Below are 23,903 nucleotides of genomic sequence, written 5' to 3'. Positions count from 1 at the left end.
CACTCCAGATACAACTTCGGTCTTTCCACTGATAATCCGAAGGTGTTGACGACCACATGTCTCAGTCTGCTCATAACCGGTGTGTGCTGGTGGGCCTTCACATACAAGCGTGAAAGCTTCATCCCACAAATGTACAGGAGCATCAGAGTGCTCTGCACAGTGATAACACAGCTCGACGGTTTCCCCTCGAACGGGATATGATAGGATGACTTGGGAGAAGGCAAGCAGTTCCGATATGCTAGGCTCGCGGCGGCAGAAGTGAAGAAGATTGTGCCGAATGCACTTTACGCTGGGCGAGATCCAGCACGCAACCGAGAAGACCGACGCAAATACAATGAATTAGCGGATGGTCCATACTGTCAAATAAAATGCACACAGCTAATGGAAAAGGGAAAAGAAGCTTGACTGCTGAATCTGAGTCACGACGTGCAGCTTGCGGAGAGATGGATACCCACTCTCCGCATTCGTAGTTCGATTCAGGAGCCACTGTATGCCGGAATGAAATAAGCTTGATCGATGATCTGCCGTGATTGAGCATCGTTTTGCGAGACAGTCTCGATACTTGCTGCCTATTCTGCACGGCAAATGCCGCGTGAACGGCATACCTTTGTAGCTCGGAATTCCAGCCACATTGAATCGCCCATCACTACCGATTAGCATAGGTCATGACCAGTAAACGAGTGCCTGCTATCTTGAGATCATCACAAGTCGTGCTTGATGGCTTGCTTGGTCATTCGGAGTTCCACAAGCACACGATGTCCTTCGGAATTCATTGCGCGTCCAATTAAATGCGGCAATCCGAAGCGATAGCGATACCGGCCAGTGCTGTGAGTCAATCCGAGACCCGCTGAGAAATGTCAGCAACGCTCTTTTCCTCGCGCCTTGTGGCTGTACTGGGCAACTTGTCATTCCCAAGGCGTTGTTGACGCGCAAACAACATCACAGTCCAAAACAGGACTGGAGACCGCCAGCGGCGAGCACCATGCAGTCCACATCGGCCTGTCATTTGCATCATGATGATGAAAAATTTGCTCGTCGGCGGCCACCGACCGTTGAGTACGTTGAAACATTGAGTCTAACATCGTAACGCATGGTTGGTAAAATTTGCTGCCAGGCCAATGACACGCAGTATCCACTCATGGCCGTATACGTTAAGAATTGTCGACAGAGTCTGTGCGGCTGAGTAACAGTTTGGAAGTTGTACAGTGTAAGGTAGGTCATGGCTAAGAGACACGAGGCTTAACGCACAATTGTAGAGCATTATCGAAATCACTTGGCCCAGGGGCTAGACTGCACGGCAGTTGCTGTTCCAAGATGAGAATACGCGTCTCGTCGTGTAAACTTAACATACACTGTGTGCTTGTTTGCTAGCTTTGAGGGTGCGACAGCTATGGGAAGGTTGAGGCTGAATGCGGCACCACGAGAAACACCACAATGCTGCTTCTCCACTCTGCCCATGCAAGCTAGCAACTGGTTCTAGACAACAGGCCGTATCCGTTTCGAGTTTTCGCCTTAGGCGACAACAACAAAGAATGAATTTCTTCGAGGATGATTCAAAGGAACTTCTACTTAGCGCCTCATGTCATTGGCTGCAGCTTTGTGTAGGGCGTGGTGGATGAGTCCCCGCGCCCTTTTTGCCCGCGCCCGTTAGCCAAGCCACGCTTTCTCTGCACCTGTATCCTGCAGCTGTCGACCATCGAGCCACGCACTTGCCATGTGACTCAGGTAGGAGGGTGTCGAGATGTATAAGAGGATCGTGACCCCAGGCTTGTTTGCAGCCTCGCAGTCACCCAATACGAGACCAGGAGCAGGCAAAAGGTCTTCTTCTGTTTGACCTGGCGGCTAGTTGAAGTCTGCTCCGCATTCACAAGCTTATCTCAGCTCTGTTCCCCACCATCTTGTGCAACCTCTCTCTTTATCTTTGTCCCTTCGAGAATCAACAGCCCTCAGTATTGAGGCGCACAATACCCTCAAGATGCCATCCTCCTCGCGAGCATCGATCAGCTCTGGCTTTCGTACTCACCCTATTAGTAGCGTAGGCAACCAGATCGTGGGCAAAGCCCGAACATTGGCAAACATGGGCCAGCCAAACATCGAGTTCGTCATGAACGACAGCGATGGCCCACGCCGCATCATCCCAAGCTACTCCACCATGGATACCATCTCAGGCTACATTGAGATCACCGCGCCATCCGACACTCGCTTCGAGGACATTGATATCGCCTTCATTGGTGAGTGAACACATCCGTCATCTGCACGTATTGGCTTGGCCAGATCTAAAAGACGAAAGCTTACTTAGGAAACAGGCACCGCGAACACATTTGTTGATAGAGTCACAACCACGCCTTCTCTGACAGGACGAACAGAGAGCTCACACAGATTCCTTACATTGCGGCAGCCAGTGGATCAATCGAGCTTCTCAACACCTAGAGTCTTCGAGGCTGGAAGAGTATACAAGTTTCCATTCACATTCAATATCCCAGAGAGGCTGCTCCCTAAGGCATGCACCCACAACGTGGTGGCGGACCCCATTCGCGACCAACACTTGATGCTTCCACCAAGCTTTGGTGACCCAGACCTATCGGGCTTTGGTAGTGCCTTACTTGATGATCTTGCCCCAGAGATGTCGAAGATCACTTATGGCGTCAAGGTCAGGATCGCTCAGCGGGGACTCACTGACAACGTCATCCACATCCTTGCAGAACGCTTGAAGAAAGTTCGCGTGAAGCCTGCCTTTGAGGAGCAAGCCCCTCTCAACATCGATGGCATAGACGAGTACCGGTCAAAGCAAGAGAAGACCATCAAGAAAGGGTTGTTCAAGGGGAGATTAGGTACACTGACGGCTCAAACCATGCAACCAGCACCATTCAGTATTCCAGGAGCCCGCACAACAAACAACAAACCTATTGCCACAATAGCCAAGCTTGTTTTGCGTTTCGACCCCGCTGAAGAAGGAACGCAGCCCCCAGCGCTGAACTCACTCCACACCAAGCTCAAGGCAACAACCTTCTATGCAAGCAACCCTCGACACAACCTGCCCTCTCGGACCCACATGGCGTTCGATATGTCCCAGGGCGTATACGCCCAAAACGTCGCCCTGAACAGCCTCTGTATCACCAAAGCCAAGTGGGAGTCACACTCCATGTCTTCCAACCCCGCACCCGAATCGCTGCAGCGCCGCGACTCCGGAATTTCGGATTGCTCGACATCTAGCTCCGCCGCGCAAGCCTTCGCAGCAGGCATCTTGTCGCCATCTAGCAACTATAAGAACGGCACTTTCTACACCGCGTGTATTCTGGTACCGGTCACGCTCACTGAGAAGAAGAACTTCGTCCCCACTTTCCACACCTGCCTAATTAGCCGAATATATACCCTCAAATTTGAGTTTACACCACAGGGCGGGTCTAGCATGAGTCTTAAGGTGCCGGTGCAGATCTGCGCAGACGGGAGTGACACGGGGATTGAGAACGCGAGGGCGAGAAGCGTAGAGGCAGTCATGTACCGTGCGTCAGCGGGCATGTTCGAACCTAGGAGCGTGGCGCCGCCCAACTTTGACGGGAGTGTGAGTGTGCAGAGAGACGATCTACCCCCCGATTACTCTGCCTTTGCGCCAGCGACTAGACTGGCGGTCAGACCGCAAGCTTCGATTTGATAAGTCTATGTCAAGAAAGGCTGCGCCTTGTTATGATAGACATTCTCCTTTTCATTTGGTTCTCGACACCCTTTCGGTTTCATTCTTGTCCAGATGCTGCTGAGGGTTGAGTGGCGGATACCATCGCTCATGCGTACCAAATTGCTGTGACAGCAAGCGCATATATTTTTTAGACTGTTGGATACCCTTGCCATACCGCCTGTCACAATATTGTATGTACTACACACCAATAATCACCAGATCTAATCAAATTTGATGATCTATGGATTCATGCAGGCGATGGTGATTGTCAATCCTGAAGCCGCGGAAAGGGCGCATGGGGGGAATGCCGAAGGGCTGTTTATTCCGAGCGAAGCTCTCTCCTTCACACCAGCACTACTCACTGCAACGCTCATGTCGGCATCACACTTCGTTGCGACAACATTCTTTATCTCCTTTAATTTTCGATTGAAAGCGTATGAGCAAGTTTTTGCTTCTGCATGACGGTGTCATTCCACCGCAAGCCACTGGAGCTCGGCTATTCCGACAAATCTGTTCTCGTTAGCACCATCAGTTGTTACATCGTGTTCAATCATGATTTCTCACGATACGAAGACAAGGCCAGGTTTGATGAATGAACTATCAAACCTGCTATCACAGTCGTTACATAGGCAATGGTGTAGGCATACCGGCCAGATGACTGTTAAGTATCAGTTGAACTTGTGCGTGGTCGCTAATAAACAATAGAGTCCTGTTGCACCTGTCAGTGACTTTAATGGTGTCATATGTACCTATACTCATAGACGATGACCAGCAAGAGCAAGTCTGGCGTTGACCATTACGCACAAGTCGCAGCCAGCAAGTTAGGCACTTACAATTGTGCCGTGTTCCTCAAGCTTGTCACGGAAGACTCATCTATAACCTACGCTGTACGCGTACCAGCGCATGGCTCGGTCACTAACTGGACCAAAGACGACCTCGGGATGCTTACGTCTTGAACCGGGAGGTGGGTTTGATCAAGTACATCCGTGCACACACCATTGCGCCCCTAATGCACATCGTGCACCACTTCTCCAACCATGACAATGAGCTTGGCTTCCCCTTCATCTTAATGGCAGAACTGCCGGGTGTAGGCGCTCAATCTATATGGTAAAATTATGACGGAGTTTCAACGCCTATCGTTCGATAAGATCGGTATGCCCATCGTCTCAAATGATGGCCAGTCGATCAGCTCTACTGGATCTATATGCTGTCAGAATTTCGCCACCGCCGCAAACTTTCATGAGCGAACCAAGATCGTTGACTTGCAAGCCTCGCAGTCCTCTTACCTTTTTATGGGCCAGGCCGTCCGGAGGAACCACAAGTTTGATCCAGACTACGATGCGAACGAGCTTCGTTATAAAGAAGAGGTTAGACGTACGATTTCGAACCGCATCAGCGTACAGCCGCCGTTCACACATTCTGACGGTGAGATAGCCGAGGCTTTCACGAGTCACAACGACAATCTGGACCTGTAGAATATCCTCATCGATGCGGAGGGTAACGTCACAGGCGCATGGACTAGGACCACTCGTATGTGGGCCCCAGTTGCATAGTGGCTGCTGCGGTCCCCAAGTTCCTTCGCAGCGATTGGTATTCCCGCTATGCCAACAACTTGTTCTGAGCGCCACACATGGCATGGAGCATCCACTACTACCGCGAGATTTACGCTGCAGCGTTGGTCGAGGCTGGCAATACGGATGCGAAGTTTGATGAATTCTGTGATGTATCAGGCCGCAGTTTACGCGATATCTTGCCACGGCCTGTGGAAGATGGCAAATACAGCGGCAATGGGCGCGAAGATGTTGCCGGTTTCGAACAAGCGGGCAAGCTTTAGAATACGCTCAGGTTTTCAAACTTTGTCTCGTTATTACCGTGATGTGGTGTGATAAAGTGCAGCAGCCCTGCCCTGATCGACAGCTCGAGGGCTACCGTAGCTAGTCACCTATCTATTCAGAAAGTGACTAGCGTTTGCGACAGCAGCCACACATCTCTGCTATCATGACCTTCCACTTATCTCACAATAACGCCCCGCTTGTAATACCGAGCTGTACTCCGGTATCACAAGCCTCGAATCTGCACGTTTACGGCGGCGAGTCGCGCAGTGTGCCACAATAAAGCGATCCAGTCTTCGCCGGTCTTGATGCAGATGTGATGACCCCAGCAGCTTCCCCGCGTCACAAGAACACCAACCTTGGAACGGATACGCGAAAGTCTGACAGATCCTCGCTTGGCCAATTGGCGCACGATTTGAGAGGTCCGGTAAGCATGGCATGACCGGAAAGGCCCGTTTTAGTTCAATGGAGCGGCACCCCGCTAACCTTGGTGTCGTATCATATGAACTTATCACCATCCCCACCTCTAAGCACATTTGCTCCTTCTTTTCGTCGTTCAGAACATAAATGCTTGGCGAGAAGCACGGCGTGCTGTTGACAGTCGTTGAGTGTTCACAAAGTGGCACCACGCTGACATGTCCGAGTAGCACGCTTTCGAAACAGCTGCGACACCTGTTTTATGCAAGAAGCTCAAATCATCGACCTCGAAAGATCACACAACCACGTAAATATTTACACTGAGAGATACCATACACAGAACGACCGTACTCTGACCACCGAACTTATGTGAAGATGGCGAACAATCCAGACATGACACAGAACCCAAATGGCAACACCATCATTATCGGTATCATAGTACCTGCGTGTTTTGTCGTCCTCCTGGTGACGCTGTTGATACTGTAAGACACTCAAGACCCTGCGTTGCCTGACTCTGAGATCAGTACTTACTATTCTGAGAAGACACCGTCACAGATCGTATCTCTTACCAGGACTCACTCATGACGTTGAGGCGGCACGAAAAGCTGAGCGCATGCAACAGCGACGAGGAGAGCTCGAAAACACTATCAAGATAGAATCGTTCCACAACTGGCAGGCAGCGCAAAAAGATAAACACCCTAGCTCGCTTCTGACGACTGATCCAGTGTGGCAAGTGATTGGTTCAGGAACTCGTTTAGCTGTACACTGACCGAACCGCAGTGCGATCTGTCTCGACGAGTTCGACGAAGACGCGCAGATACGCGGTCTGCGATGCTCTCACGCATTCCACGCGCAGTGTCTGGATGAGTGGTTTGGCCGCTGCAACGAGTACTGTCCACTATGCCACCGAACCATCATACCTGGGAAAAACATCGTGAAGGCCAGTATGATGGAGTGGCCGCGGCCTTTGCCCGTCGCCTTCATGGTGTGATACCCCTATGCACCGTTCAATATCTTGACATTGAGTGACAGTATTGATTTGCTAAGGCCTGACAGGGACATGTCGTCTGATATCCCACCTAGCGCGCCGTGGACGCACACTGTGGCTTGGTTCTTGCCCCTTCGCGTGTGAACCTGCGATGATAAACACATCAACCAGCATTCGAAGGATTTCTCGAATGCTGGCTGCTGGATGCGCTTTGCAATGCAATCTGAGAAACTCATTACCGACTTGGTAAATTCATGTTCGCTCGACACGTATCAATCATAGCGCGGATGAAACCATCTACCAGGCCAAGTGGTGCTATCTGCCGTCATGCCTACACATGCCGTTTCATCGACTGGTCAACGTTTATGGCTCTGTGCAAAGCCCACACAACACGTCCAGTGAAACGCAAGATGCGAATTCATGTTGCGAGCGTCCGTCTCTGATTTTCTATTCCACTATTGCAAATGAACCGCGGAAGCAAGCAGGCAGATGTTCAGCGCGCGGCAGCGATGGAAGAAGTGGCCTTCAGCTGGAGCAGCGTATCTTGTTGGTGCGGCTTGCTGAAGTGATTCCTCTAGTTCAAACCTAAGATGGTTGTACCACTGAAGCCGAACGATTACGAAGGCGCGCAACGCAGGCATGCATGTCTAGTATGGAGTCCAGCTCCTCGATCTACCTGGGGGAACATGGGGTGGGTCGTCCTGTGAACTCGCATTGACAGGAATCTCACCGAGCTGCAAGATCTGCACCTTTGGATGTGCCGAAAGGGGCATCGGTAGAGATGGGCTGATGAGGATCTGGTGTCTGCCTACAGGCTCCGGTTCAGCAGACCTCTCGAGCCCTGTGCAGCTAGACTTCTCAAATCACTGGCAACCATGTTAGACTCGGACTGCTTTCCCTCAAGCTTTCCCGCCTGTATATTGTACATCTCAAAGACCAGTGCTGTTTCTGTTTCCCCAGTCATCACGTAGGGCTCGGAAAGCCGACGCCCGGTCGGGGGTAAGTAGCAATGCGCTAACTTAAGGGCGAACGCTTTGCTTAAACCCGAGCCCACACCGACTGTAGCCTCATCCTCAACAACAACAAGTACAAACATCGCATCTCATGATGTGCCACCGCAAAGTTTGGAGAGCGGACCTCGTCACGTAGTTGCGGCGATGGCGCAAAGTCCCCCGGCCTGCCAGGATGCAGCCCAGGCTCAGAATGGAAAAGCGGGCCCCCAGCGAATGTCACGCCACCTCTGGTGGTCTGATATGCTTTCTGGGCGCCCCCAGGACCGTGGGCTCGACAGCTTGTGCTTCATCGCTGCACCGAGATACCCGTTCAAGTGACTGAAAAAGTCTTCCGCGTTCAGGTACTTGCTCCATCTGCAACAATCGGTTCTGCACGACCGGCTGCCTTCCATTGTACCGGCTGCCTTCCATTGTACCGATAATACCGCTGTGAAATTCGCCCAAAGTCACCAGCTATTGCACGATTTTGCGCTATTGTGTCTGTACCCAGCCTCATGAGAAACGGCTCCTTCAGGGTCGACGTAACGCAACCCAGGCCCATGTGCTCGAGTTGTCTCCGCACCCATCAACATCCTAAGCGAACTTTGCTACATCCTCGAGACAAAGGAATCCGAAGGAAGCCTCGAGCTTATATTCTCGACCCCAGCTTCTTCGGGCGCCTTCATCCGGAATCTAACCGCATCACTGCCTTGGCCGGGCCACATTGGCACGACTCGTGCATATCTCCTGATCAACGCGTGAGCGCTCTCGTGCAACGACCCTCCCATCGACCGTCGTAATGGCTCTCAATTGGGATGCATTCCTCAATGCTGAGAGTCTGAATATACCGCACGACCAATGGCCCGATCTTTCAGCACCTACAACAGGTCCTCCGTCTTCTGATATGCCAAAGTCCATCTCCTCGCAGACTTCTGGGTCCGCGCCCGAGGACGCCACTGCTTTCAACACTTTTCCCAATGGTACATCAGCCGACCCCTACTTCGACGACTCATTATTCATATCGAACGACTACTTCTTGAGCGATCTTGAAGTGTTACAGCCGTATGGCAATATCGTCTCCGCAGGTGGTTCAATATCAGAATCCTCACCTGAGCCTTCCACTGCTGCTGCCAACATCTCCGCTTACCAGACCCCCGGTTCGATATCGAAAAACTCTAATCAGTCGCTCCAGATGGCGTCATTACGTAGGCAGTCAGTCCAACCCGCCGACACACTCCCTAACCCGACCTACGAGTCCATGCTCCCCAACAACCTCGAGACAGGCTTCGAAGAAGACCTCACCTTCCCGAATGGGGTCAAGGAATCATCAGCCCCATTAAAGTCAGCACTCGACCGGAAGAGGACGTCTATAGACCTCGTCAAGAAGCGCAACAAGAACAAGCCGGACATCCTGTCTGCATGCTGGACGTCACCACTGTGTCCCAACCACGATCAAGATGGACCGCCGCCTAACCCCTCTACATGTGGCGGGGGCTGCGCTCCCTTCCTGTTTGCGGACCAAGATAACCTGCCCAACATCAACAACCTATTGGCGGAAGCTCAAGCGGTCACTGCTGAGGACGGCATCGTCGAGATCCAGCCTCGACGAAAGAAGCGTTCGGAGAGTGAGGCATCTGCTGGCGAAACCACAGGACGTTCATTCCAGCAGCCCGCTAAGACAGCCGCCGAACTTGTGGCTGAGGCAAGGCAACGTATGGAGATACAGACCATAGAAGACTCTCCTGTCCATGAATCTCCGCCTGCAGCAGCTGATGACAAGCCCAAAGCCCGCCGTCGACTACCTCACAACCAGGTTGAGCGCAAATACCGCGAATCACTCAACACCCAGCTCGAGTCCCTCCGTCGTGTCGTCCCTTCCCTGCAACAAAACGCCCGCATTTGCGATGGTGCCGACATCGAAGACCTGTCAACACCCTCGAAACCTAGCAAGGCTGTCATTCTTGCTTCAGCGACAGCCCACATCAAGCAACAAGAGAAGGACAAGAAGGTTCTCGCTGACGAAAATGCCCTCCTGCGGGCACGGGTCAAGGCACTACAAGCCCTTGTCAAGTGCGACGACTGCAGCTTGATGCAGTACGTTATGGACATGAAGATCAATCAGGTGAAGTGATCATTGCCACTTCTTTCCCTACTTCATGACAAGATTCTGGCAATCTGTCCGGACCACCCTGTGTGTCACTTCTCATACACTCTTCGATATCGACACATTATCTGCATCGTCCTTCAGGAGTATCACAATGGCGTTCATGTAGCATTTCGGGTTGGTCTGTCTCGACAGCCAGTTAGCTCCCGTTCGATGATGTGACAAGCAGGATCCTTTCCTATTCCAGTTTCCTTTGACCGACTTTTGGTATCTGGGTTGCGCTCATCAAGGATCCTCAACCTTTCGGCCCGCAGCGCACGGCTGCTTGTAACGATAGGCGTTACGAAGACGGGGTGCTATAGGTGGCACATGCTGAACAACAGCAAGGCGTTACGGGACTGGCGACGCCGCTTAAGCGCGGCTAAGGTCGGCCATCACATTTCCACGATCAATACACATACACAACTACAACTTCTAAGTCCGAACTTCAGCCTCTCATCTCCTCAACGTGATTACCGCCCGTCTTGGGACCTGTCAGGGAATAAGCATTGGAGGTGGGTCGGACATACCGGTGCGGCAGCGGGTGGAAGAGTTGTTGCAGATGTGGACTCCACCCCGACTCCACTAGAATCCGCCAAAACTCCACTTTGACTCGTATAGCTGCAGATCAGCAACTCACCGCCTTGAAAATTGTCGCGGCAAAACCAGGAGGAGAAGGTCCAACACTGTGTTTGGCCAGATCAGCGATAGGAATTGCTCATCGACAGTGTAAGATAACGGTCGATAACAATGGACAAAGTAACTACCGAGGTGAACGCCAGAACTAGGATCAAAGCGGGCGCAATGTCCTGTGCGGTGAGCAAGATGAAGGAGTCACAAGAGCTGGCAAACAATTATAGCAATTGATGTTTGGAGTATAATGAATTAAAGCTTTTCGCTTTTCGTAAGTAGGTCCCGTAGGTATGCCTGTAGATCTATCCCAGTGCGCCAATGTACCCAAAAATGTCCGATGATTCCAATCCGAGCCCGGTATTAAAGTTGATATCGTATCGTCGCCAGTATCAACATGGTGGCGTATCCATAGACGTGAAGAAGTGCTAATGTAACATCGCTGAAGATAGATGATGAATATCCTAGTTCTTGAACTGGGGCTCGTCGGCCTCAACAGCGGGTGTGGGGGGAACTGAACGGTCTTCCCAGTTGGCCTCTATGATGCTGTTAATGCCTCGAAGAAACAGATGGTACACTGATAGTAACGTACGGATGGAGCACTGAACAGTGCCGATGGGCCACTGAGGGCCGTCCCAGTTGTCCCAACCCTCCTCGTAGGATGTAATGGCGTCGTGCTCGGCCTTGAAGGCAATCTCCTCAGCGGTGAGCTGGATTTTGGGGATAGTGGTCTGGGCAGACATTGTGATATATGCGTGGGTTTTTGGAAATGGTTGGATGAACGTTTGAAGGTTGAATGATTGAGATGATGAGTTGACGGATGGATGAAAGGAAATCGGGGAGCTTTCGAGCTTTTCAATGCTTCAGCGAAAAATCGAAATTGCGGTCACGATGGACCAAAAGTCCGTGCTGGTGTAGACTAAGGTAAAGATAGTCCCGGAGCCAATGCCGCTACCTCGGGGATCGCGAAGCGACACGACTAGCGAGTCAAGAACAGGCACGAGGTACGAGAATTGTGGGGGGATTCGCCTTCCAGAGCCCACTTCCCTGGTCGCCTCTTAGTCGTCTCCGGATATTCAGGTTTTCCTCCGGATAAACTAGGGGTGTGTGGCGTTCGAGATCCATAGAACGCGGAGGACGGAGGAGCTGAGGTGCAGAACAAGTTTGATGTTGAGCTCGGAAGAGTCCGGCATCGGTCACGCCATCCAGTTTTCCCATCAACGAAACTTCGAGTCCAAAAAGGAATCACCTGCCACCCTCGCGCACATGTGTCAACTGATACCATATCGCAACTCCTGATGATGGACGATCATTTGCCGGTTGCGGAAGCTACGCATGCGTCTGCGACGCTGCAGTTGCTGATACGCACACCACCGCAATACTCGCGATACAGTCCTTGATGCAAGTCGACATCACAACAAAGTCATGCGTAAAAGGCAACACCGCGGGCAGCGGACAACACATATATCATGAAAGGCAACAATCGGTATCCTAACGAAAGCTCAAATCAAATTTGTCCACTCCCTTGCCCGGATACAACGTCAAGACCTGGACTTGCGTCACGGTTTCATCCCCGCACAGAATATCAATGCATGCGGAGACCGAAACTCAGATCCCGCGGTCCGAATCCACGATATTGCTCTTCCCTAGTATTCTCCACCCTTCCAAGTAATCCACTCTCTTCGGCGATCGCCAGAAGTCGATTTCAACACCATCCAAAGATGATCACGACGACGAACATCAAAGCCGACATCAAGTCGATCACCACCACAGTTCGGCGTTTCTGATCAACTTCTTGGGTCATTGTTTGCGTCGGCTGCATATCAGCCGTGCACATCGTCGACGCTATGCTGGACAATGGCGCATCACAGCGAATGTGTGTCAAAACTTTATGACAAACCCGTAATCATTGTAGACGACGAGTCCGTGTCACTCGAGGACAGAGATAGCGATGGACAAGATGGCGGACCAATATGTCGAGACGTAGCAATCAAGAGCTGGAAGGCCCCGACCAAGGCGCAGAGGAAGTATGGACATGCAAGACGATGGAGTGACCAGCCGTATTCAGGTTGCCCGTGAGATGAAGGAGCAAGTCGCGGAAAGAGGGACACGTGGATCGAGAATATCATGGTGGCAGCAGACGCATCGTTGAGAGCGACGCGACATTCAGGTGATGCCCAAGGAGCACATCATTGTAGATTCTGATAATTATCTTTCGTATTGAGCAAGACACGAGAAGCGGAAGGCCCCCAGGACAGCAGATAACGACCAATGATACTTGATTGTTCCAGAGTCGCAGAACCTTATTTGAGAGCTACATCTCCGACATCCGTGTTGTGCCACTTTTGTCCAGATCATCCGTGCGAAGGATCAGGCGCAGACGCCAGTTGGACCAAGCAGTCATCAGCCTGAAACCGCGCCTGCCCATGCAAAAAGCCACGCTTGTCAACGTCAACTCGCCACCAACGAGGGAGCGTTCTCGATAAATGAGGAACGGGCCGGGCGGGCTGCCTAGCTTAGTTGAAGAGGAAGGTACGAGGCGGGATGCTAGAAGGATGGAATTTTGCGCTGATAGGATTCAATACAAGCGCCGTGTACCCCTGTCAGCTAGAGTCTCGACGAGGCTGTCAAGCGCCAGTTGCTGGATAACGACGAGCTAACATTAGAAAACCCAACCTCGACCTGCAGCTGCAGTTCTCTGACATTTAAGCACCTGCTCCAAGATTCGGTGATTCCGTCAGCAGAGCAGATGGAGGGCAGTACGTATGGAGGGACTAGTCTAAGTTCAGAGGCAAGATGCGTGTGGCTTTTTCCGGGCGTTGGACGCAGAAGACGTAGGGCGCTTCATTCTCTGAATACAGCTGCACGTGAAGTACGTATAGCTGTTGTCTACGGAGTGCCGTTTGTCAGGCCTCGTCGAGCCAGTGGTTCCCGCTCTTAAGGCACGGAGAAAGCGCTCTAGGCTGTAGTTTCTCAATATTTGGGATGCAATATACTATCCCGCGAGTCCTCTGCAGCTCGATCGATGTCCAGCGCTACAATGTCGTTGCCATCGTAGGAAACCGTCGCAACTTAAGACTTTTGCTCGTTTAAAGCAACCTCTCAACTTAGAGTCACGCTCCAAGGATAGACAACGCACATGTAAATCAGGTGTCTCGTGCGATTTCAAAGGTACAAGCGTTTGCTTGCAACATCGCGACATGTCGCGACATGACGGGCATCGTGAGATTCTCTGGGCATCATGAGAATGCCGAGGGCGATCGTAGAGTCTCCTAGAGCGTCATGAAGGTCGGTGCACATTCCGAACTCGAGCAGCGATATTGACCTGAAACCAATCTTCGGGAATTCGAGCATAGGAATCATACGAAGCACATTGATGGGAATAGTCAACGTGCAAACATCGAAGAGCCGAGATGCTAGATCTACTGCTCACCGCCCACGTGGGTCGCCGCTCTGGGAAATCTGTCATGTTGCCATGCTTGGCACCGCTCTTATTAACGAGAGTCACTGCAGCCACCTCATTGGCCAGACATTTCGCACTCCTCTAGCAACATCGGCTACTAAAAAGGCAAGGATCCAACAGTATCGGGTCCACAATTCTCGCATACAGCCATGAACACAATCGAAGAAAGCGCAATTGCGCACCAGAAAGAGCACAGAGCGAATGACATCAACGATGATGTTGAGAAGGGGAGGGGTAATGAGCTGGGACACGAGGCAACAGGTACGTCTCCCGCCGGCGACAGTGTGAACGTCCTAGGCGCAAGCTCACAAGACACCAGGGCTTTACAAAGAGCACACTGATCTGCCGCCGCTGAAAGGCTTGTCGTTCCTTGACAGGTTTCTGGTACTATGGATTCTCATTGCTATGGGCGTTGGTATTGCAATCGGCAACACTGTCGATTCGGCCGGGCCTGCATTGCAGAAGGGCGAGTTCGTGGGTGTTAGTATACCCATTGGTATGTCTTCTCCTAATCCGGTAACATTCGGCGGTTGTTGATTGGATGTGGTAGCCATTGGTCTACTCGTCATGATGTACCCCATCTTGTGCAAAGTCCGCTACGAAACACTTCACCTGCTGCTCTCGCACAAGGACCTCTGGGTGCAGATCGGTATCTCCTTTGTCCTCAACTGGATTATCGCGCCGCTATTTATGGTTGGGCTGGCATGGGCCTTCCTACCAGACCGTCAGGATCTAAGAGAAGGATTGATCTTTGTCGGCATTGCACGCTGCATCGCTATGGTACTTATCTGGACAGACCTGGCGAAAGGAGATGGCGACTACTGCGCGGTGCTTGTGGCCTTCAACTCGATACTGCAGATCATTCTCTTCGCACCTCTGGCGATCTTCTACATTCAGATTGTCAGCCGTGGCGCAAAGACGAACGTGTCGTACGAGAAAGTGGCGCAGAGTGTTGGTGTCTTCCTGGGAATACCCCTTGGCGCCGCCGTTCTCACGCGACTGATCCTCAGAGCTATCATCGGCGAGGACAGGTACCAGCGTCGTTTCCTCCGGTACATTGGACCTCTTTCCCTGATCGGCCTCTTATACACGATCATCGTTCTGTTCGCCAGCCAGGGCGCGCATGTGGTTAGGCAGGTCACCGACGTGCTTCGAGTATGCGCGCCACTGTTGGTGTACTTCCTGGTCCTCTTCTCGGCCACCGTCTGGTTTTGTTACAAGATGGGCTTCGCCTACAAGCTCGGCTGTGTCCAGGGATTTACAGCCGCGAGTAACAACTTCGAACTTGCTATTGCTGTGGTAGTCGCGGTGTATGGTGCCTCAAGTGGACAAGCGTTGGCAAGCACTGTCGGCCCGCTGATCGAGGTGCCAGTGTTAGTCGTTCTGGTATACGTTCTACAATGGTTCAGGAAGCGGTGGCAGTGGGCCTGAAGACCCAAGAGTCGGGCAGATGGTGATCGGCATAGATAATGAACCAGTCTTCGAATGCGAGCACCGGAGCGACCATTTGTAGGGTAGCGCGAATGTCACTTCGGTACTTGGTAATTCTGCTGTCAGCAAGAGCAAGACACATGCATGTGATGATGGGATAGCAATTGGAAAAGACTGAAGAAAGAAGGTGAACCGATGATCTACCAGTGACGGCAGCTAACCCAGCCACTCAAATGTATCGAACCTTCTATGTGAGAAATTGCGCATGCAAAGTACAACCGTGGTATCGGGACTCACCCAAGTCAACGCTAGCGATTTTGGGGCAGCGCCTGACAGCGACGAATGAAGATAACAGTGCGTTTGGCTTCGAATATTCCGTGGTTCATATTACGGCAATTTAGTCTTTCCGCAGCCGCCGTAATACGAACCAGTATACGCCATCACGGATTGGCGCCTGAGCCAGTACCGGAGCCAACAAAGCGACCTCGGATCTTTGCAATTGGTACGGAGAGCAGCTGAAGGCATCCGCCTCACCTCTTGGGCCAAACTTTGTCGGCATGATGTGTGTCAGGAAGCCGTCCTGACAACAAAGTGCGAGCGTTCCCTTTTGGCGGGTCTACTTTCGTACATAATTGGCGGATTGACCATGTGTGTACACTATACAGTGTCTGTTCGGACGTCTATCGTCCATGAAGATCTTGTAGCTGCGTGACAAGAAGTCCGAGGCTATGAGGCTATCGCGTATTTCCATTTATTTGCAGTAATGGCAGTTGAGGTGTCCCCATCTCGAACGCTTGTCGTGCAAGCGGATCCTTTACCTGGCCCAACATCCTTGCGTTGTTCAACGGACATCTTTGTTTGTGCGATGATTGAACGATCAGGGACGTCTGCCGCTGACTTGCTGATAGCTCTGTCCATGACTTGCACAAGACGCCTCTCAGACGCCGAGCGATCTCGTTCAGCCGAAAATCGGGTCTAGCAGTATGCAGCATCGTCTCCGATCTCTGTTGTTGATTCGCGAAACCGCAATGTGTCCGCCTAGTGATTCAGAGGCACCACGCAGTCCACCGTGGTGCAATCTCTGCAGCGCAACAGCCTTAACACGAGGTACATTGATCGACGTGCTGCTGCCTATCGTGACACGCCGGTGATGATGTCTAGACAGACAGCCAGTATCATTGGCATGGATCGAATCTAGGATGCATAATCTGACTGTGATCTATGCAGGTGACCGAAGCATCTCAGCGCTAAGCGTCGCACCGCAGGCGTTCGATCGTTTGACTGTGTTCTGGTGATGCTGTGGAAGCATGTACTGTTGCGAACCTAGATCTAGAGGCCTATGCTTTGACGGCTCTGCTCGCAGGCTTCTGACCAAGCTTTGTGAATGTTCACGAATCCTCGGAGCTCTTGGATGACGGAGTGCATAGGATGCAGTCGAATGAGTTGCAGGCGGACTGCGGTCGTAAGTGGTGGAGACTACTTGCACATGCCAATGTTGCCATGCTAAGCCTCTCCGGATTAGTGGATATGAGCCAGAGCCCACTAGAGGATGGCGTACAGCAGTACGGTGTTTAAGGAGTTAGACGAAGGCGAGTGTGCTGTCGTGCATTTGTTTAACGATCATCAGGGTGACAGCCTCACATTCTGGCGCTTTGACTTTGTTTGGTCCACGTACACTTTTACACCGCCCTTTTAATAATCGTAAGTCAGACATTCTCAGACAGGTCGAGAACTACTGCACCTCTTTTCGGATAGCTTGTAGAGGCTGCTCAAGTTAGTTGATGTGTCAAAAAGTGTGGCTTTACTGTGTACATTCGCTGAGTGTAATCATCGAGCACCAGGTACGATTTCAGCTGGCAGGCTGCCTGACGACTAGCACTTGTTGTTTCTGGTGAATTTATAAATCTTGTCGGTCCACCGTGTGAGCGCAGTGAGCTCGCCTATGGCCAGTAGTGAGCAGTGAGAGCAATTGTGCAGGTTAGGCGATTGGACATGCCACGCTTATCAACATCATCACTATAGCCAGGGTATAGTGTCAGTGTCAATGCTAGGGACAAAGTAGGCCTGAATCGCACCTGATCTTCTTTCGTCTCAGAGATGTGGTCTGCACAGAGCACTTATGCAGTCGCGTTGCATGTTCGCGAATACCATTACCTATTTGCGCGTGCTGCTCCACTAGAAACGCGCCTCTTTTACATCACCAGTGTGACTACCTTGTCAATCTCCACACAACCAAGACGAAACTCGTGGTTTGAACAAGCCAGCACAGCGCGCTCATCGCGATTGCTAAAGCAAAGAAAGTGCCTCAGCGGCCGAACACACTTTCCCCGAAGTGCCGGTCACGAATCCGGGGGAATGGTTCGGCGCGTTAGCGGCTTCTCGTGTTTCACCTTCTGCCCCCATCCACGCTGCCCTCAGCAGACCGACACATCGATGTGAAGCACGCTCATACGGTCATATTCAACACGGTGTCTAATTTGTGTCTATCGAATGGCCTGTTGATTCATATCAGAGTGGTCTCGGTGTGCACCATTGCACCCACAGTCTCGGCGATACACAGCAATGTGGCTGTGCCCCGGCAATCCCAGAGCCAAAATCCGCCAAATCCTACCCAAATAAAGTCTCTGCCTAGCGCAATTTTTCTTTCAAAGGAACTAGTCCCAAGTTTGCCGGCCCACTATGATCATTGCAGAATAAGCTTATGTACAAACCGTTATCCGTCTTGAGAGACAGCCCAGCTCCCGCTGCCAGCGTCCCAGATAACCTGTGGCGTGTTCAATGACAACGAGAGCACGTTTTCACTGAGCGTTCACACGTTTGGGGAGCTTGCGGTCTGCTTCTCGGCCTGGTTGAAACGGTACCCGCAGGACAAGTGCGTCAATCCATGCGCAGGCGTATCTCTTGCCAATCATTGCGAAGGCTTCTCTGTGGCATTGAGGGGAAAGCGGCAGCTAAGGCATGATCCGACTGCGTGATCCCAGGGTGACGACCAGATTCTTGGGAATCGACGACTCGCAACATACACGTCTCCACGTCATGTACACCCCTATCACGGCCTGTTGGGATGAAGAGCGCCTCGTCAACCTAAGACGGCCAATGGCTCAGCTGCATTTCCGCCCGTGTGCAAAAGCCATACAGGCCATGCGGTGGGTGACTTGGTGTGCTGCATGCAGGCGCTCATTACACAGCAGGAGCAGTGGCCGAGCCAGAATTCCCACCATTGCATGCAAGCGATAGACACTTTCAACACTGACCTTCTGCAACTAGCAACTACCTTTACACCTGAGAAACCTACATATCAGCCTAGACACAGACTCACCATCACGACTTTTAAAAGCAAATACTGACTACAGATCTCATCTCCACGTAATTGCCACCAGTCCCTTGCTGGGCATTCGCGCGGTACCGCCCGCGGGCCGGTACGGGCAGCAAGGAAAGGTGCACTGATGCAGCAGTGACCGTGCCTCGATAGATGCAAATCAGAATTTCGGAAACATGATTGCAGCTCATTTCGGACGTGCTCAAACAATATATGGACTTGAACTTCGGACCCCTCTTCACAAAATCCCCCACATTGCCGCTCTCCCAACAACGGGCTATGCAGGAGGCCGAAGACAGGCTTACCAAGCTTGCACCCTATAACACGGCTCTGGGTCATGATTGTTCCTACTCAGGCTTGCAGCTGGTGTTGACCAGAACGGGCGTCACGCGTCAGCAATGGGTTGATTGAGAAACGTGCTGAAGCGCGCGGAGATTGGTACCGAAGTGCTGGAATCAGGCCCAAACTTTCACCATGGGACTCCTGTTCAAATGCGTCGCACATGCCGAGCGATGCTCGACCCTGGCAGAAGTGCCGAAGGGCATGTTCCATCGCCATATGCCCTGGGCTGTTATGGTTGCAGCAGCTGTCACTGTTTCACTCGTGTCGAGACCTGGGTATGCCAGCGTCAAACGGCGCTGAGGCTGCCGAAACGTGTGGACGGCAGCAACTGGAATGGTGGCAGGGCTTGTCTGGCTGGCCCAGGCAGCTGGTGGCGGTTGAAGCAGTGTTCAGCGCTGGCTCAAACTGTCCTCTTCGTCAGCCACCAGAGCGAGCCAGAGCAGAGGCGGCATCATTCATGCGCATGAGCCTGCACTAGGGTTTTCGTGTTCTGAGCGGTGAGGGCACAGAGCAGAGCAAGCAGCAGCAGGACGCAGCACGGCAACATGGGTGCGCAGCATGAGCAGCGTTCGCCAGGAGGCAGCGAGACGCTGGAGGTCTGCGCGGTGCCGAGTTGCATCCAGGGCGTGGCTCCAGCTGCGCGCAGGGAGCTGGCAGCAGCGGTGGGTGAGGGGCACACAAGACGGCTGGGGGGATCCGCCGAACTGGCTATTCGCAGAACCGACAGGATGGATAGTGGGACCAAGACTAGGCCGCTCTCGTCAGCGCTCCGAGCGCACTGGCGGGCTCTTCGCTGTTGCAGGTGGCCGGGACCAGGGTTTTAATTAATAGCGGTGCCGTTAATGGCTTAAGGCGCGGGTGGTTCCCAGAAGCACCAGCATGTGGATCCAGCCGCCTCGGGGCTGCCTCTGCTCGGGCACGCAGCTGTGAGCGAGCAAGAGCCCAGCGCCTGCGAAGGGACGCTTCAGGTGCGTTAGTGCAGGGGTGTGCGGGTGCTGTCTTAAATAACCCTCCCGCAGCGCTCCTGCCCTGATGACTGAGACCCGTCTTGCCTGCCCAAGTGCCCCAAGTGCTCCGAGATTCCAGCAAACCGTCTCAACTAATAAAACCGACACGGTTCGCAGCATCGCCGCCGCGCCCACCCAGTACCCAGTACCCAATATCCAATACCCAGTACTCAATACTCGCCCCAACAGGAGAGATCCTCCATACCTGATCGCCTCACTGCTGCTCGCCCTGCTGCCAGCCCGCCAGCCCACCCGCCTGCCCTCTGCAGCCCGCCGCTGCGCCGACGAGCAGCCCGCGACCGCGCGTGTGTCTTATGACCAGCGCACCCTCAGGCACGGCACGAGTTCCCCGCCCCGCTGACGAGGCGGTTTATTAGTTGACGCTGCCCGCCCACGAGGCCCGTTTGCTGCTCAACATCGATCCAATGGTCACAATGGCATCGAATGGGTGAGTGCACTGCTCCTCCCCGCTCCGTGCGACTTTGCGCCTCCCCGCTCCGTGGTCCCGCGTTGGCGCCGCGCAGCCCGCCCAGCGAGCGTCCGGCGCCATGGGCAGAACGGCCATCGCAGCGCGAACTGAACTGCAAGGAAAAGCAGGCGACTGACTGAGCCCACAGACTGCCCGTGCCCGCTCAAAACAGCAACTACCTCGAAAATGGCCGCTACTACCACGGCTACCGGAGAGGCATCTACCAGTATCCGTGCGACGAGGTGAGACCTGCAGCGATTTCCAGTAGAAACCGCCAGCTCTGACACAGGCAGCCTGAAAAGGACCGCATGGATATCTACCACAAGCTGTTCTCCGTAGCACGGCGAGACACGCTGCACCAGGCCCCTGTGCTACCGCACGGAGAAATTCGCATCCTCGATGTGGGCACCGGCACCGGCATCTGGGCGATAGACATGGCCGAGTAAGTTGGGCTCTGCGGTCTGTGGCCTGCGGCCTGCAGGCTGCAGCGTGCGTGGCATGCAAGGCTAACCGTGTGCGCAGCAAATACATGAACGCCGAGGTGCGCTGACACGCTTTTTCTGTGCTGCATTGCGGTATGAGACCGACAGCTGACGATAATTCTGCAGGTTCTGGGCTTAGATCTGGTCAACATCCAGCCGGAAAGGTATGTGCCCACCCTTGCACCTGTTTGCCGGCACACGCACTAACTCTGCGCCCATGCAGAATTCCCCCGAACCTGCGTTTCCGTGTACCACGCGACTACGAGAGCCCGTGGTCGCTAGGCGAGGACTCCTGGGACCTGATTCACCTACGGATGGCCTGCGGTAGCGTCACGAGCTGGCCAGAGCTGTACCAGAAAGTCTTCGCGTACGCAGCCCCCTTGTGCGTGCATTTTCGAGGCTAATAATCGCAGGCATCTGAAGCCCGGCAGCGGTTGGATAGAGCACGTTGAGATTGACATGCAGCCGCGCTGCGACGATGGCACGCTCGACCCCAAGGGCAAGCTTGTCCAGTGGTACGGCTACCTTGCAGACGCAACATGGCGAGTCTCACGCCCAATTGCATACGATCACCGGACCCGCCAGAACCTACAGGCCGCCGGCTTCATTGATATCCAGGAAACCGTAATCCGCGTTCCTTACAACTCATGGCCCAATGACCCACACCAGAAGGACATTGGCAGGTGGTACAACCTAGGCATCACCGAGGGGTTGGACGCACTGTCCTTCGCCCCTCTCACACGCGTCTACCAGTGGGATCTCAACGCCCACGTCAAGCCGCTCCTCGAAGGCGCCAAGAAGGAGATTTGCAATCGCAAAATTCATGCGTACAACAACATGTAAGTCGCCCTATTATTGTTTGCTGTTGTACCAATTCATTGGGGTTACGACCCAATGCTGACCCCCTTGCTCTACAGTCATATCTGGACCGCCCGCCGACCCCAGCAGTAGCATTTCAATTTGCTAGAATTGCGCTTGTAATGCTATCATCCAGCTGCTATTTCTGGCCGTGCACGCCTGCCACGACCCCACTCTTGCCGACACATTCGCCAACGCAGACCACCCTGCATTCCCCAAATTGTTGTTTGGGTCCACGAAAGACTTGTGAGAGGCCGGTCTGCAACCTTCGACCACCGCTCCGGCACTGTAGCAATCCCATGGTCCGAGAGCCTAGCGTTTGCCCAGCATCCGTCGAGTCCAGGCTACCGGTGTGCCGCAACTGTCCGAGCCTGCGATCTCGCGAGGCGGTGCGTTGAGCTATTCCACGCCCATTCGATGCAAATTCGACTTTGTTTCAGATAAATCATTTCCTTGTCCTTGCAGCGCTTTTTGCGACGGAAAATCTGGAGTTGTTTGGTACCACATCGTTCTGGCGTTCGGTCACGCTTGGGAGTATGATACCATGATTTTGCTTCGACGACATCTGAACGACTTGAGACGAGATTGCGCTTCGAGCAAACATCACCTTTCTACGCGTTTCGTCATCTCCTTTCCAGTACCATGTCTATCTTGGTCACGCTCCGGTTGGATGTCTCAGCGTTTATGCATCTTCGCGAGGCTTTCTCGGATTTCTGGCGGTTTGCTTGAGAGCCCTGCGTCTTGTCGTCTGGCACTGCTGGTCTGCAGATTGCCAGGCGAAGCACCCCGCCTTTCGGTGTATGAATACTGTTCTCCGAGTAAATAATATGTTCTATCTCCGCTCCTGTCCAACGTCCAGTAATATTGAACATTGACGTTGCGGCACGCTGATTCGACAGGCGATCTCCAGCTCCCACGCGGACGTAGCTGCAGATCCCCACATCCACCTGACGACCGCCACACCATTCTGCGTGTCGACCTGCCACGAGTCGGACATTACTGTTCATTGCATATGTCATGGCCACGCGTCGCTTTCAACGTCCCGGGAACAAGCCATGTGCTATGCGCGCGTGCACATCGGCGGTGCACATCATCCGGCAGCGTGAACGGCGCGTAGAATGCTCGTCCTTGCTGGGTTGACTCCATATCCCACACTGCATGGCTCGCACCGTAGAAAATACGCGGGGATACTTCTAGAATGAGCAGTAGCCCAGTGACGAGTACGAGTAACTCGCGCGCACGAAGTATTCAGGTGCCTACGACCCATACTCGAGCGGCGATGCCGATCCCAAGCAGGCGCATCAAGGCGAGGGCGAGTTTGGGGCCAAACTTTTAACATGAATCTGTCGGCGATGAGCGCAAGAGTCTGGCGGGAAAGATTCCGCCCAGCAGTACAGGCGCGGCAGCTCACCCAACGCTTTGGAACCCTGGCCCGACCGAACGCCAGACGCCGCTGCTCCCGCCTCGCTCCACCATTCCAGTTCCTGCACCTGCAGGATCCTTCGGTGCGTCATCTTCGCGATACCTGCTGGTCTTGCATTCAATTGACGGTCAGTCACTGGTGCGAGGCAAGTTGACGGCCCTTCATCGGCCTTACATTCAGGCTGACTTCTGCGGACTATCGCGCCCTTGCTCAGCAAACCGAGTCCGCGACGCCATCTCGTCTATCTGACACCAACAACCCGCGAACACAGCGCCGGCCGGTCATAGTCGGCGACCAGCCCTACAAGATGCCACTCCAAGTGCGCAATTCGCTGACGCGCCATCTCTTCGCTGCCTATGGCTAGTCCAGCGAGTCGAGTTCCTGGCGACAACTCCACCACAGCCCACATGGCACCCCGATAGAGTAACCCGTTC

General features: G+C 53.2%; 7 protein-coding genes across 7 annotated transcripts; all 7 read left to right on the top strand.

Annotated features, from left to right (window-relative positions):
• Window positions 1-1,683: 1,683 nt before the first annotated feature.
• M421DRAFT_422944 (arrestin) lies at window positions 1,684-4,006 on the top strand. Its single transcript, XM_033593318.1, has 2 exons — window positions 1,684-2,231; window positions 2,307-4,006. Exons 1-2 carry the CDS (start codon window positions 1,976-1,978, stop codon window positions 3,650-3,652), a joined length of 1,602 nt encoding a protein of 533 aa, XP_033446512.1. The 5' UTR covers window positions 1,684-1,975; the 3' UTR covers window positions 3,653-4,006.
• A 167-nt stretch (window positions 4,007-4,173) lies between these two features.
• Window positions 4,174-4,781, top strand: M421DRAFT_397123 (uncharacterized protein). The gene has a single exon (XM_033590128.1). It carries the CDS (start codon window positions 4,438-4,440, stop codon window positions 4,627-4,629), a length of 192 nt encoding a protein of 63 aa, XP_033446511.1. The 5' UTR covers window positions 4,174-4,437; the 3' UTR covers window positions 4,630-4,781.
• Window positions 4,782-5,107: 326 nt separating this feature from the next.
• M421DRAFT_422941 (uncharacterized protein) lies at window positions 5,108-5,514 on the top strand. Its single transcript, XM_033593317.1, has one exon. It carries the CDS (start codon window positions 5,304-5,306, stop codon window positions 5,505-5,507), a length of 204 nt encoding a protein of 67 aa, XP_033446510.1. The 5' UTR covers window positions 5,108-5,303; the 3' UTR covers window positions 5,508-5,514.
• Window positions 5,515-6,315: 801 nt separating this feature from the next.
• On the top strand, window positions 6,316-6,913 carry M421DRAFT_102602 (uncharacterized protein; the record flags this gene model as incomplete). The annotated part of the gene is made up of 3 exons (XM_033586800.1): window positions 6,316-6,404; window positions 6,466-6,648; window positions 6,703-6,913. 3 exons carry the CDS (start codon window positions 6,316-6,318, stop codon window positions 6,911-6,913), a joined length of 483 nt encoding a protein of 160 aa, XP_033446509.1.
• A 1,788-nt stretch (window positions 6,914-8,701) lies between these two features.
• Window positions 8,702-10,033, top strand: M421DRAFT_102601 (uncharacterized protein; the record flags this gene model as incomplete). The annotated part of the gene is made up of 1 exon (XM_033586799.1): window positions 8,702-10,033. The coding sequence occupies one exon, from the start codon at window positions 8,702-8,704 to the stop codon at window positions 10,031-10,033; it is 1,332 nt and encodes a 443-aa protein (XP_033446508.1).
• A 4,173-nt stretch (window positions 10,034-14,206) lies between these two features.
• M421DRAFT_422935 (arsenical-resistance protein ACR3) lies at window positions 14,207-15,794 on the top strand. Its single transcript, XM_033593316.1, has 3 exons — window positions 14,207-14,399; window positions 14,458-14,634; window positions 14,689-15,794. Exons 1-3 carry the CDS (start codon window positions 14,288-14,290, stop codon window positions 15,567-15,569), a joined length of 1,170 nt encoding a protein of 389 aa, XP_033446507.1. The 5' UTR covers window positions 14,207-14,287; the 3' UTR covers window positions 15,570-15,794.
• Window positions 15,795-20,510: 4,716 nt separating this feature from the next.
• On the top strand, window positions 20,511-22,404 carry M421DRAFT_221065 (methyltransferase LaeA). Its single transcript, XM_033588311.1, has 8 exons — window positions 20,511-20,685; window positions 20,855-20,948; window positions 21,000-21,148; window positions 21,229-21,247; window positions 21,315-21,352; window positions 21,412-21,555; window positions 21,602-22,027; window positions 22,106-22,404. The coding sequence occupies exons 1-8, from the start codon at window positions 20,663-20,665 to the stop codon at window positions 22,137-22,139; spliced, it is 927 nt and encodes a 308-aa protein (XP_033446506.1). The 5' UTR covers window positions 20,511-20,662; the 3' UTR covers window positions 22,140-22,404.
• Window positions 22,405-23,903: the final 1,499 nt, after the last annotated feature.

Source organism: Didymella exigua (genome assembly GCF_010094145.1).
Source record: "Didymella exigua CBS 183.55 unplaced genomic scaffold M421scaffold_23, whole genome shotgun sequence".
NCBI classification, from domain to species: Eukaryota; Fungi; Ascomycota; class Dothideomycetes; order Pleosporales; family Didymellaceae; genus Didymella; species Didymella exigua.
Note: the sequence above shows the minus strand (reverse complement) of the source record. Positions and strands in the feature narration are given on the sequence as shown.

Coding starts and splice junctions, on each gene's coding strand:
- M421DRAFT_422944 (XM_033593318.1), top strand. CDS start 1,976: ATGCCATCCTCCTCGCGAGCATCGATCAGCTCTGGCTTTCGTACTCAC. Junction 2,232..2,306: donor CATTGATATCGCCTTCATTG/GTGAGTGAACAC, acceptor CTTAGGAAACAG/GCACCGCGAACACATTTGTT.
- M421DRAFT_397123 (XM_033590128.1), top strand. CDS start 4,438: ATGACCAGCAAGAGCAAGTCTGGCGTTGACCATTACGCACAAGTCGCA.
- M421DRAFT_422941 (XM_033593317.1), top strand. CDS start 5,304: ATGGCATGGAGCATCCACTACTACCGCGAGATTTACGCTGCAGCGTTG.
- M421DRAFT_422935 (XM_033593316.1), top strand. CDS start 14,288: ATGAACACAATCGAAGAAAGCGCAATTGCGCACCAGAAAGAGCACAGA. Junction 14,400..14,457: donor GCTGGGACACGAGGCAACAG/GTACGTCTCCCG, acceptor ACAAGACACCAG/GGCTTTACAAAGAGCACACT. Junction 14,635..14,688: donor GGGTGTTAGTATACCCATTG/GTATGTCTTCTC, acceptor TGGATGTGGTAG/CCATTGGTCTACTCGTCATG.
- M421DRAFT_221065 (XM_033588311.1), top strand. CDS start 20,663: ATGGTCACAATGGCATCGAATGG. Junction 21,353..21,411: donor GTCAACATCCAGCCGGAAAG/GTATGTGCCCAC, acceptor GCGCCCATGCAG/AATTCCCCCGAACCTGCGTT. Junction 21,556..21,601: donor CTGTACCAGAAAGTCTTCGC/GTACGCAGCCCC, acceptor TAATAATCGCAG/GCATCTGAAGCCCGGCAGCG.